The sequence below is a fragment of the Dermochelys coriacea genome, chromosome 2 (assembly GCF_009764565.3).
Source record: "Dermochelys coriacea isolate rDerCor1 chromosome 2, rDerCor1.pri.v4, whole genome shotgun sequence".
In the NCBI taxonomy this organism is placed as follows: domain Eukaryota; kingdom Metazoa; phylum Chordata; order Testudines; family Dermochelyidae; genus Dermochelys; species Dermochelys coriacea.
The window spans coordinates 147,417,546-147,431,044 of NC_050069.1; the positions used below are offsets into that span (position 1 = coordinate 147,417,546).

Below are 13,499 nucleotides of genomic sequence, written 5' to 3' on the forward strand. Positions count from 1 at the left end.
TTCCACATGGGCTATTTTAAATGAACAATGCCGAAATCCAGAAAGGTATGTGAATTGAAAGGATACACTTATGAAAGATGAGGTAGAGAAGACAGTTTGGAAAACTGCTCTGCCATTCTGGACTCTGGAGAGTTAGACTAGTTTAAACAAAGCAAATTTTTTTTTGACAAATACACAATATTTCAGCCTCTTAGAAATCCAGAACTACTCTTTACTTTGCAAACACTATTCCCAAGATTTATCACCTAGGCTTCTGCCACTTGGGGAGAAAATTAGTAATTGTTCAAAAATTATATAGTTCACAGGTTAAGAAAAGGGTGTCTGTACATCTGGGTATACTGCTTAGAGTATCCACAAATACAAAGTTTGTTTTTAAAGCCATACTATACATATAGTGCATAATCAGCAATAACCCAAATTTAGGTGAAAAAATTTAAGAATACAGTTTAGATCAGCAAAAAGAAAAAAGAGTATTGTGGCACCTTAGAGACTAACAAATTTATTTGAGCATAAACTTTCGTGAGCTACAGCTCACTTCATCGGATGCTCACGAATGCTTATGCTCAAATAAATTTGTTAAGTCTCTAAGGTGCTTTTGCGTCCAGATCTTGTGCAACAGATAACCTACCACCACCAAATTAATCCAGCCAGCCGCAATAGAGTGCAATTACAGAGTTTCAGCATTGCTACAAGCCCAGGGATCAAACAAAGTACAACACCTTAACCAATGCTATTGCAAAGTGGATAGGTATGGACTGCAGACCACTCAACATTGTAAATGACAGAGGACTAAGAGATATTACTCAAATTCCATCTTCCAATCAGTCATACACTTTGCATCACGAAAAAATGACCTATATGACAAGGAGAACACTACAAAGTTGGAGCTTCTGAAAAATGCATTAGCTGTTGCTTTGACTGGTGACCACTGGACATCCTTGAACAACCATAGCTATCTTGGGGTCACGGCACACCTTATTGATGCCGCATGGACATTTGCTGTAACAGTAACTCATACTGAAAAGAGACATTATGCTGAAGCATGTGCAGACTGTTTCATGGATGTTGTGAAAGAACAGAATATGCAAGAAAATGTAACATCAATTAGTACTGACAGTGCATGTAAAATGGTAGCAGCAGCCTGTCGCTTGCCTTTTGAACACATGACGTGCATTGCTCACAGTCTGCAGCGATCCATTACAGTAGCGCTCAGTGATGGTGGTTTTGAAAACTTGCTGGCACAATGTAGAAAACTTGTAGACCATTTCAAACACAGTACAGATAACAGTACAGAACTAGGAATACAATAAGCTGCAAATGGAAACGAAACAAGAACCTCTCATACAAGATATTTCAACCAGATGGAACTCCGCATTGGCTATGATTCAGCACCTGCTTTGCAATAAAGCCGCTATCACACCCACATTAACTCTTCAAAAGCACCATCTATCAGTGCCAATAAATAAGGATTTTGAAAAACTGCAAAAGCTAGAAACAATACTTGAGCAGTGCAAGATTGTGACTAAACTCCTTGAAGGGGAATTGTATGTCTCCTGCTCCACGGTTTTACCTGCATTCTGCCATATATTCCACATTACGGCAGTCTCTGAAGATGACCCAGCATATGTTGCTCCAATTTAAAAATACTTTCACAACAGATTTTACAAAACGCACTAAACCCAAGATTTAAGAATCTGAAGTGCCTTCCAAAATCTGAGAGGGATGAGGTGTGGAGAATGCTTTCAGAAGTCTTAAAAGAGCAACACTCTGATGTGGAAATTACAGAACCCAAGCCACCAAAAAAGAAAATCAACCTTCTGCTGGTAGCATCTGATTCAGACGAAAATGAACATGCGTCGGTCCCCACTGCTTTGGATGGTTATCGAGCAGAACCCATCATCAGCATGGATGTATGTCCTCTGGAATGGTGGTCAAAGCACGAAGAGGCACATGAATCTTTAGCACATCTGGCACAAATATCTACGCTGGCTACAACAGTGCCATGAAAACGCCTGTTCTCACTTTCAGGTGACATTGTAAACAAGAAGCGGGCAGCATTATCTCCCATAAATGTAAACAAGCTTGTTTGTCTGAGTGATTGGCTGAAAAAGAAGTAGGACTGAGTTGACCTGTAGGCTCTAAAATTTTACATTGTTTTATTGTTAAGTGCAGTTATTCTTTTTTACATAATTTTACATTTGTATGTTCAACTTTCATGATAAAAAAGATTGCACTACAGTACTTGAATGAGGTGAATTGCAGTTTTTTTTTATAGTGCAAATGTTTCCAATAAATAAATGTAAAGTGAGCACTGTACACTCTGTAATCTGTTGTAACGGAAATCAAAATAATTGAAAATGTAGAAAACATCCACAAATATTTAAATGGTATTCTATTATTAACACCATGATTAATAATGTTTATTTTTAAAAAAAAAAAAAAAAAAAAAAAAAAAAACACCTGACAGCCCTAGTTTAGATATTATCATCCAAGTATTCATTAACATCACTCATGAAAAGTTATACAGAGAGTTGTTTCAGGAAAGCAAATATAGCAGTGAGTGAAGATTGTCCCTCAGTAATTGAGAATTTAGGGAACGTTGTCCATTTAGAAAATACAACCCATGAGGAAAGCATTTCAGTTACTTTCCCCACTGCACTTCTCATTGTCACTCCATCTCATCCCTCCTGGTATTGCGGATGTCTAGTGATGCGTCTACTCAAAATCATAACCAAATACAGAAAAACCCAAGATACCCCTCAAGATGCATGCACCCCTAATTTAAGTGATAGTCTTAACACCTTCAGCCTCCCTTTCTATAACTCTTTCTTATTCTTAAATTAGGCCCCAATTCTGCAATGAGTTCTGCATAGGAAGACAGACCACTGAGCCTCTGCAGAATGCCACAAAAGTCAAGAGGACTACACACGTGAATAGAAGCTCACACATGCACAGACCATTTCAAACACAGTACAGAGTAATACTAAACTGGTCTAGGAAGAAACGCTGCCATTTTCTGTTTTGTGAAGTACCATACACCCTTGTACAAATTAGTAAAATAAATAGATTAGGTAAAAAAGGAATCAAATCAGTTTACAAAAAGAAAATATTTGTAAAATCCAGCTGAAGTCCATGTTATACAAGACTTTTAGGAAATCCAAAAGTGCAGAAGAAAGGGTGACGCTAGTGGGATTGTTAGAGAAAAGTGACAATGGAGACCTGGGCTTTTTTCTGATTTATGAAACAGACGTGACAGGGCTTCTTTCCGTTTGCTATTTACATTCGCAATTCACGTTCCTACCCACTCTATTGCCCTTGAAAGGCTACTGACAGCTGGAGGGCTCGGAACCTGCCCGCCACATTAAGGTTCAAGATACCAAGACGGAGAATTAAACTAATTCTTTTTAAGACTTAAAATTCAACATGCTCCGGTGGAGGCCAAGGACGCTCCCAATCAGCTGAGCGTGGGCTGCTGCGGAGCCTCCAGCAAGAAGAGGGGAGATAGGACTGGCTCTGCCCACGTCCTGTGGTTAAATACCACAGCAGCAGGAAGGTCGCTGGGCTCTAATCAGAGGCAGCGGGGGAGCCAGAGCCGCCCGCCCAGACCGAGCACCAGAAAACAGGAGCAGGTCCCGCTGCAGGTGGCTGGGCGCTACCTGCATAACTGTAGGGAGCGGGGTCCAGCCGATACCGGTCCCAGCCGGCCTGGGGGGGCGGACAGGAGGCGCGAAATGCTGGTACCTGCTGGAGCGCGCTGCAGTTCGCACAGGCCGTGGCGGCCTCGGCCGCGATCCCCGCCGCCGGCGCCTCTCCTGGCATCATGGTCCCCGCGGCGCCGGGTCCCCCGCACCGGCCCTGCAGCTCCGCAGCCGCTTCACCCTCGGCAGCCGCCGTGCCCTGCCGCCGCGCGCCTCCATCCGCCCCCAGCCCCGGCAGCACAGCGCTAGGCCGGGTCAGACGCGGTAGAAACGCACCGAGCCGCAGTGCCAGGAAGGACCCGCCCCCGCCCCCCGCCTGGTGGCCGCCCAGTTGCCTGCTCGGGAGCGGAAGACACCAGCCGGCTTGAGGCGCTGTTCGTCGGGGCCGGGGCCGGGGCTGGGGCTCGCTCCGCAGAGCCGCTCACACCCAAATTAACGAGGGACTCTAGAGGCAGCCGCCCAGGACAGGGGCATGTTTACAAACAGGCTATTCCCTAGAGCCCCGCTCGGGTCCTGCTGCGTTAGGGCGGGTCGCCGGCCGCCATTGCGGAGAGGGAGCGACTCTTCCCGTCTCCCACGTGACGGGGGCTGGGGACTGCGAGTCTGAGCTTCCGAGACTGCAGGTCCCATCATGCACTGCGGCCAGTCTTCTCGAGCGTTGCGTGCTGGGAGCTGTAGTCTTCTGGGGCATCCCCAAAGGGGCTGGAAGAGCGACGGCGCTTTCTGCTGGGCTCCCGCTGTCCCGCGCGCTTTCGCGGGAGTGGGAGCTGCGCCGAAGGGCTCTGGGCTGCGATGGGGCTTCCGCCCCAGGTGATCTCACACCGGTGTGTTGGGCACTGAGCGGCAGCAGCGTGGGAACAACGCGGGTCGCCGTCCCGGAGAGCAGGGCCGCCTGCCTTGGGGCCAGACTAGCGCGGGAACGAGAGCGATTGCTGTGTAGCCAGACGGATTATGAGGATTTTACCCATGGGGCTTTAGAAAAAGGGAGCATGGCAACAAAACCAAAAGTTTTGGCATCGCGCTTCGTTGATTTATGAAATAAATAAAATCTCTACATTTCCAGGTGTAATCAAATATAAACAATCCAGGATACATCATTAATAAGGCACATTGGCTACCTCTCCCGTTTCTTATTTCCTTTATGATTTCATTTTCTCAAGGTCAGATATAAGGTACTTGCTTTTTAGAAACCAGCTAAAGCATATGTGTGCGCACATGCATGTGTATGTATATATGACTATGTAGCTAAGTCTTGCATGGAAGGCTGGATTTATACCTTACCCACCCCTAGGCACAGCATCTTCAGTGCCCCCCCACCACCACCTAAGGCTGACCTTCGTGTTTTCTGTAAAAAATGAAACTTTTAAGCCAGTTTTAGGTACCCCTAGAACACTGGCACCCCTAGACACGTGCCTACTGTGCCTAATTGGAAATCTGAGCATGCTTGTATGTTGTGTATATTTAGGAAGCATGGTTATTTGAACAGCAACTAGTGGGAGGGACACAAAGGAGGCACCAGCTAAAGGGGGGCACGTGACCTGCCTGTGTGACCCCCTCACGTGACTTGTCCCCGCCCCCCACATGACTCCCTCACGTGACTGCTCCCCAACCCGCTCCCCATATGATCCGTCCCAACCCGGGGGTCCTTCCCCTGTCCCCTCCCCATCCAATAAGCACTGACTCTGTGGGTGCTCCAGGGCTGGAGCACCTATGGGGAAAAACTATTGGTTGCTCTGAATCCACCTGCAGCCAAGTTCCCTGCCCCACCTCCTCCTCCCCCCCCGAGCGTGCCGTGTCCCCACTCCTCCGCCTACTTCCCAGCGTTTCCCGCTCAGCCACTGCCAAACTGCTGTTTGATGGCGTTAGCACACTCCGGGGTGGCAAGCGGGAACATGGCACACTCAGGGGAGGAGGCAGGGAAGAGGTGGGGCGAGGATTTGGGGAAGGAGTTGGAATAGGGGCAGGGACGGGGTGGAGTTGGGGCAGAGACTATGGGGAAGGGATTGGAATGGAGGCAGGGAAGGGGTGGGAAGAGGCGGGGGAGGGTCAGGGCCTCATGGAAGGGGTGGAGTGGGGGCGGGGCTGGGGGCAGAAGGAGGTCGAGCACCCAGGAAAAGAGGGGAAGTCGGTGCCTATGCCCCATCCCATGTTTCCTGGCGGGGGTGCACCTCTGCTCCAGTCCCCCTGGCATATGGAGCATATGGAGCCGCTAGTGCACTCTCCCAGGCAGCCTCCAACCACTGCCTGCCTGGGATGCTGCCCATGATGCGGTACGCAGCAGCTGTTCTCTCCTTCCGGCTCTGGCCCTGCCCCTTCATCTCCCCACCCCGGGATCACCACTGATTTTGAACCCCCCTATGCCTGTGTAGTTTCTTCATGCTTATTGTTGTATAAAGGGCAAAAAATTCAGCATTTCTGTATTTCAGCATATGCGTTGTAGTCCCAGTCTGCAGAAAAGAGACAATGTAATGACACTGAAGTCATTGTACTGATTATTCTGAATCATAAAACTAGTTGTTGGGCATGGTCCTGCTATCATCATAGTGAATGGGGATGGTGTATGCACAGCACCTCTGGAAATCCAACGACTTTTATTTAGAGGCCTAAGTATGGGTTTAAGTGCCTACCTCCAGGTCTTCAAAATTGGAATTTTTGACCTAATAATATAGGCCTCAGCTGGTGGGATGATGCTTATCCCCTTCTTAGTAACTTCTGTCCCCACTGACTTCCAGGAAGGTGGAGCATGCTTAGCATCTCCCATGATCAGGCATGGACATAGCAGAGACTGGCTGCTGCAGAGATCCAGTTGTGGTCCCCTGATTCAGGGCCTCCTGGTCTTGGTGCAAGTCAGTGATGCACAGGGTTATCCCCAAGGCTGTGTCTGCACTATAAAGTTTGTTAACATAAGATGTAAGTATACAACTGTCACCATGCCTCTGTGGGTCACAACTGAAAACCGCTGAGAAATAAGACAGACATACGCAAAAACTGGTGGTTATTCTTCCATAAGATATACCAAACCAGCAACAAAAGTAAACTTCTGTTTCACCACAGTGGTCACAACTGAAAACCGCTGAGAAATAAGACAGACATACCCAAAAACTGGTGGTTATTCTTCCATAAGATATACCAAACCAGCAACAAAAGTAAACCTCTGTTTCACCACAGTGGCTAACAAGTATTCAGAAAAGCAGTATCCTTAGGCATTCCAGTCCTTGAATCACCACTAAAAACACTGGACTTAATGATGAGTGGTTATTTAAAACCCATTTAATCAAACAAAAGGGTTCTTCTGATCCCAAAGGACCAGCCACACACCCAGGTCAATATACAACTCAGATCTTACTCAATAATCACGCTGTTCCCAATTCTTTAGTATCTAAAATCTAAATGTTTATTTTAGAAAGAAAGAAAGAAAGAAAGAAAGAAAGAAAGAAAGAAAGAAAAAGAATTGGTTAAAGGAAACAAATACGTACAACAATTGCAAAGTTCTTTGATCAGGCTTGTAGCACTGATGAAATAAACTGCTGGTTTGTTAAGTCTCTGATTGCTTCCAAATCACTGGAAGGTCCTCAGTCCTTTGGTTAGAATGCTCCCATTAGTACAAGTTCATCATAATCTAGAGGTTTGAGAAGGAAAGAGGCAAAATGGAGATGTTTCCAGGGCCTTTATAGCTTCTGCCAAGTGAAGAGAAACCCGTCAGCACTTTTGCTGACAAAATACTTCCAGCCCCAGGAGCAGTGTTAGCTTTGTCCACTCAGGGCCCTCCCTAGCCATTTTGATGCCCTCCGCAGGCCTCCGCAGGGGGGCGAGGGGGCTGGCCCCAGGAATCTGCGGGAGAGCACCAACAGGCTTGAGGGGCAGGGTTGGGGCTGGAGCGGAGCGGGTTGGGGCCAGGTCACTCCACTTCCTGCCGCCCGGTGACTATAGGACGGGCCCGACCCCGCACTCATGGGGCAGCGGGAAGTGGAATGACATGGCCTCAGCCCTCTCCACTCTGCTCCCCTGGCTCCAAGCCTTGGGACTTGGGGGCCGGGGGGAACCGCCCCCCAGCACTTACCAGCGGCGCAGCTGGGAGCCAGCGGAGCACAGCAGGTTGGGACTTGGTCGCTTCACTTCCCGCCACCTAGTGAGTGCAGGGCAGGCCCGACCCCTGCTGCAGTCCTCAGGGGAAGGGGTGGAGTGGGGGCAGGACGGGAGCAGAGCAGGGGTGGGAAGAGGTGCTGCTGGGGCAGAGCAGGGCAGGGGCCATGGGGAAGAGAAATTTCCTGGTGCCCTACGCAGCTGCGTACTTTGCATATGGGTAAGGACATCCCTGCTGCCACTTGCATCGGCAAAACTTTTGTCTTATGTCGGGGGGAGCTTTTTTAAGTACCCATGAAAGATAAAACTTGTGTCGACAACTTCGCAGTGTAGACATACCCTCATTGTTCTCACTGTGGAAAATTACAATAAACAAGATGGTGTTTGGAGTCCTATGGGCAAGTCACATGTCCATGCATTCTTTCGCTTAGTCATAACCATACAGCTAAGAGTAACCTAGAATTCCTCCTTACCTGTAAGGGGTTAAGAAGCTCAAATAACCTGGTTGGCACCTGAACAAAAGGACCAATGGGGAAGAAGATAGTTTCAAATCTTGGGGCGGGGGGGAGACTTTGTTTTGTGTGTTCTTTTGAGAAGCAACAGGTCAGAAAATTCTTTCTCCTATTACAACAATTGTAAGTAAAAGCCAGGCAAGGTGTGTTAGATTATCTTTTGTTCTGCTTATGAAGTTTTCCTTTGCTGGAGGGAGGTTTATTCCTGTTTTTTTTTAACTTTGAAACTAAGCCTAGAGGAAGTTCTGCTGTGTTTTTGAATTGTTTGTTACCCTGTAAAGTTATTTTCCATCCTGATTTTACAGAGGTGATTTTTACCTTTTTTTAAATAAAATTCTTCTTTTAAGAACCTGACTGATTTCTCTATTGTCCTAAGACCCAGGGGTTTGGGTCTGTGATCACTTTGTAATCAATTGGTTACAATATTATTCTCAAGCCACCCCAGGAAAGCGGATGTAAGGGCTTGGGGAGGATATTTTGGGGGAATAGGAACTCCAAGTAGTCCTTTCCCTGATTCTTTGTTAAATCACTTGGTAGTGGCAGCGGACCATCCAAGGGCAAAGAATTTGTGCCTTGGGGAAGTTTTAACCTAAGCGGGTAGAAATAAGCTTAGGGGGTCTTTCATGCGGGTCCCCACATCTGTACCCTAGAGTTCAGAGTGGGGAGGGAACCCCGACATGGTGGCAGCATGGTGGGATCATTTTGAACCAAAAGCACAGTAGGATTTTAAAAGAACAATTTTTCCCCCCTTTTGGCTGCTTGGAAAGGAAGAAGGGGTTTTATTTAAAGATTTTTTTTTTTTAAGCTGTGAGCAGCTGGAGTTTTTTTTTTTTTCTCTGCCTGAGGGTAGGGTAGTTAACCTCCTGCAGGGGAATTCACAAGTGGTTTTTTTTTCTTTCTAGCTCTTGGGTTAGGCTAGGTTAAACACAGAAAGGCTAGGATGATTGACAAAAGAAATTAGAATTAGCCAGATTCAAAGCTGATGAGAGACAAAAAGAACAAGATATATGGATGGCCTTAAAGCGCTTGGAATTGGAGGCAGAAGAAGCTGCCCACAAGAGAGCCCTAGAGTTAAAAGAAAGAGAGAGGAAGCATGACCTGGAGGATAAAGAAAGAGAGAGGAAGCATGAACTGGAGTTAGTGACAAAACATTTAGAGATGCAAAGGGCTAAGCAGAATATACCAGACAACCCTAGCAATCCTTCTCCAGGTACCACTTCCCATCCCAGAAAATTCCCCACCTACAAGGTAGGCGATGATACAAAGGCCTTCTTAGAAAATTGTGAAAGGGCCCCCTTGGGTACAGCATCTCTGCAGACCAGTACATGGTGGAGCTGAGGCCACAGCTCAGTGGACCCTTACCCGAGATGGCAGCTGAAATGCCTAAGAAACACATGAACAGTTATGAACTTTTTTTAAAAAAAGCCAGAATCAGAATGGGGCTAACTCCAGAGCATGCCCGTCGGCGGTTCAGAGCCCTAAAGTGGAAACTAGACCTCATTTTCCCGACATGCCTACGACATTGTAAAAAATAGGGATGCCTGGATATTAGGAGCAAGCATTAAATCTCTGGAAAATCTGTCTCTCCTAATGCAAATGGAGTACTTCTTAGAGAGTGTTCCTGAGGAAATAGAAAGGTATATCCTAGATGGGAAGCCCAAAACTATAATCGACGCAGGGGAGATTGGAATCAAATGGGTGGAGGTGGCGGAAAAGAAAAAAACTAGTAGCAGTTGGAGCGGCTATCAGAAGGGGCAACCCGAGACTACACCGGGAGTAGCCCCAGGCTCCACCTACATCCCCAGGAAAACCCCAAACACCCTTATCATCCCACCACACATGTCACCAGCAACCCACCTCACCCCAGTGACCAGTCAGCTGGGCGATGTTTAAATGTAATGAGCCGGGGCATGTGAAGACCAACTGCTCCAAGAACCCCAACAGACTGCAGTTCATTACACCAGTGTCACACCAAAGGTCCTTAGGCCCAGATGCCCCCCAGGTACCCTCAGAGCGAAGGAAAACTGTGCGTGTGAGTGGGAAGAAGTTTACAGTGTGGAGGGACACTGGAGCACAGATGTCAGCTATCCACCAATCCTTAGTGGACCCCAGATTCATCAACCCAGAGGCCCAAGTGACGATTCAACCCTTCATGTCAAAATCTTTAAACTTGCCTACCGCCGAGTTGCCTGTCCAGTACAAGAGCTGGACAGGAATGTGGACTTTTGCAGTCTATGATGATTATCCCATTCCCATGCTGCTGGGGGAAGACTTGGCCAACCATGTGAAGCTAGCCAAGAGGGTGGGAATGGTCACCCAAGGCCAGGCTAAGCGAGATGTCACACCTAGTTCTGTTTCTGAGCCTTCAACAAAGGCCCAGTCTGTGTTACCAGAGACCCAGACTGAGGTGGTGGAACCAGACCCCAGGCCAACATCTGCGACAGAAGTAGTGGATCCAGTCACAGAGACCCAGCCAGAGCCAGTCCCAAATCAAGAACTGGCGGAGCAACCAGCACCAGATCCATTGCCTGCACTGAGTCCAGCACTTGCAACCCCGTCTACCGCTCCAACACCAGAGGGCACCATCAAGCCTGCACAGGCAGCAGCAGCAGATAACCCTACAAAGAGGCTCAGCCAGAGCCTGAAATACCACATAGTGCACCCATGGAGAGCAGTTCACAGTCAACAGAAACAGCCCCATCCCCTGCATCACTTCCAGAGGGACCAAGCCCAGGTCCACAATCCAGTGAGGAACTGATGTCTCCAGCATCAAGGGAACAGTTCCAGGCCGAACAGGAAGCAGATGAAAGCCTCCAGAGAGCTTGGACAGCAGCACAGAGCAACCCACTGCCTCTCAGCTCTTCTAATCAATCCTGGTTTGTTGTACAAAGAGGACTTTTATACAAGGAAACTCTTTCTGGTGGACACCAGGAAGACTGGCATTCTCAGAGACACTTGGTATTTCCAACTAAGTACTGGGTAAAGCTCCTGAGCTTAGCCCATGATCATCCTAGTGGCCATGCTGGTTTGAACAGGACCAAAGACCATTTGGGGAGGTCCTTCCACTGGGAGGGAATAGGCAAGGATGTTTCTGCCTATGTCCGGTCTTGTGAAGTGTACCAAAGAGCGGGAAAACTCCAAGACTAGGTCAAAGCCACTCCCCATCATTGAGGTTCCATTTAAGCAAGTAGCTGTGGATATTCTGGGTCCTTTTCTGAAAAAGACACCCAGAGGAAAGCAGTACATACTGACTTTCATGGATTTTGCCACCCGATGGCCGGAAGCAGTAGCTCTAAGCAACACCTGGGCTAAAAGTGTGTGCCAGGCATTAACAGACATTTTTGCCAGGGTAGGTTGGCCCTCCGACATCCTTATAGATTCGGGAACTAATTTCCTGGCATGGACCTGTGGTAAGCCTGTGGTAAGCTCATGGGGTGAACCACTTGGTTGCCGCCCCTTACCTCCATCAAACAAATGTTCTGGTGGAGAAGTTTAATGGAACTTTGGGGACCATGATACTTAAATGAGCACTCCAATGATTGGGACCAAGTGTTGCAGCAGTTGCTCTTTGCCTACCGGGCTGTACCACATCCCAGTTTAGGGTTCTCACCATTTGAACTTGTGTATGGCTGTGAGGTTAAGGGGCCATTACAGTTGGTGAAGCAGCAATAGGATGGGTTTACGCCTTCTCCAGGAACTAACATTCTGGACTTTGTAAACAACCTCCAAAAAGCCTCCGAACCTCTTTAGCCCTTGCTAGAGAAAACCTAAAGGATGCTCAGGAAGAGCAAAAGGCCTGGTATGATAAACAAGCCAGAGAACATTCCTTTAAAGTAGGGGAGTAGATCATGGTCTTGAAGGCACTACAGGGCCATAAAATGGAAGTGTTGTGGGAAGGGCTATTTATGGTCCAGGAGCACCTGGGAGCTGTTAACTATCTCATATCCCCAACCTCAAACCTAAAACCTAAGGTGTATCATGATTCTCTAAAGTCCTTTTATTCCAGAGAATTAAGGGTTTGTCAGTTTACAGCCCAGGGAGAAGATGACGCTGAGTGGCCTGAAGGTGTCTACTACCAAGGAAAAAGTGATGGGGGCGTGGAAGAAGTGAACCTCTCCATGACCCTTAGGCGTATGCAGTGACAGCAGATCAAGGAACTGTGCACTAGCTACGCGCTGACGTTCTCAGCCACCCCAGGACTGACTGAACGGGCATACCACTCCATTGACTCAGGTAATTCTCACCCAATTAGAGCCCAACTGTACCGGGTGTCTCCTCAAGCCAAAACTGCTATAGAACGGGAGATCCAGGACATGCTACAGCTGGGTGTAATCTGCCCCTCTAACAGTGCATGGGCATCTCCAGTGATTCTAGTTCCCAAAACAGATGGGGAGATACGCTTTTGCATGGACTACCGTAAGCTAAATGCTGTAACTCACCCAGACAACTATCCAATGCCATGCACAGATGTGCTATTGGAGAAACTGGGAGGTGCCCAGTTCATCTCTATCTTAGACTTAAGCAAGGGGTACTGGCAAGTACCACTGGATGAATCCGCCAAGGAAAGGTCAGTGTTCGTCACCCATGTATGAATTTAATGTGCTCCCTTTTGGGCTGCGAAATGCACCCGCCATTTTCCAAAAACTTGTAGGTAGTCTCATAGCAGGATTGGGAGAATCTGCAGTCGCCTACCTTGATGATATGGCCATCTTTTCTGATTCATGAGCAGAACACCTGGAGCATCTGCAAAAAGTCTTCAAGTGCATGAGGGAGGCAGGGCTAACTGTTAAGGCTAAGAAGTGTCAAATAGGCCTAAACAGAGTGACTTACCTTGGACACCAGGTGGATCAAGGAACTATCAACCCCCTACAGGCCAAAGTGAATGCTATCCAAAAGTGGCCTTTCCCAAAGTCAAAGAAACAGGTCCAATCCTTCTTAGGCTTGACCGGATATTACAGTCGATTTGTACCCCCCTACAGCCAAATCATCGCCCCACTGACTGACCTAACCAAAAAGAAACAGCCAAATGCAGTTCAGTGAACTGAAGAGTGTCAAAAGGCCTTTAACCAGCTTAAAGCGACACTCATGTCTGACCCTGTGCTAGGGGCCCCAGACTTTGACAAACCTTTCCTAGTAACCACAGATGTGTCCGAGGGTGGTGTGGGAGCAGTTTTAATGAAGGAAGGACCGGATCAAGAATTCCATC

At 47.7% G+C, this 13,499-nt stretch overlaps 1 protein-coding gene across 5 annotated transcripts in view; it reads right to left on the reverse strand.

Annotated features, from left to right (window-relative positions):
• Nucleotides 1–4,117, reverse strand: part of ICE1 (interactor of little elongation complex ELL subunit 1) — an 89,574-nt gene extending 85,457 nt beyond the window's left edge. The window contains exon 1 of one of the 5 annotated variants that reach the window (XR_006279113.1): nucleotides 3,742–3,997. Coding sequence is in view for 4 of the 5 variants with exons in the window: in XM_038388891.2 (XP_038244819.1) it covers nucleotides 3,742–3,822 (81 nt within the window). In the remaining variant the exon portion in view is untranslated. Of the gene's footprint in view, nucleotides 1–3,741 lie in introns of all 5 variants that reach the window. The other 4 variants (XM_038388891.2, XM_043508485.1, XM_038388892.2 and 1 more) reach the window with 4 other exon arrangements.
• Nucleotides 4,118–13,499: the final 9,382 nt, after the last annotated feature.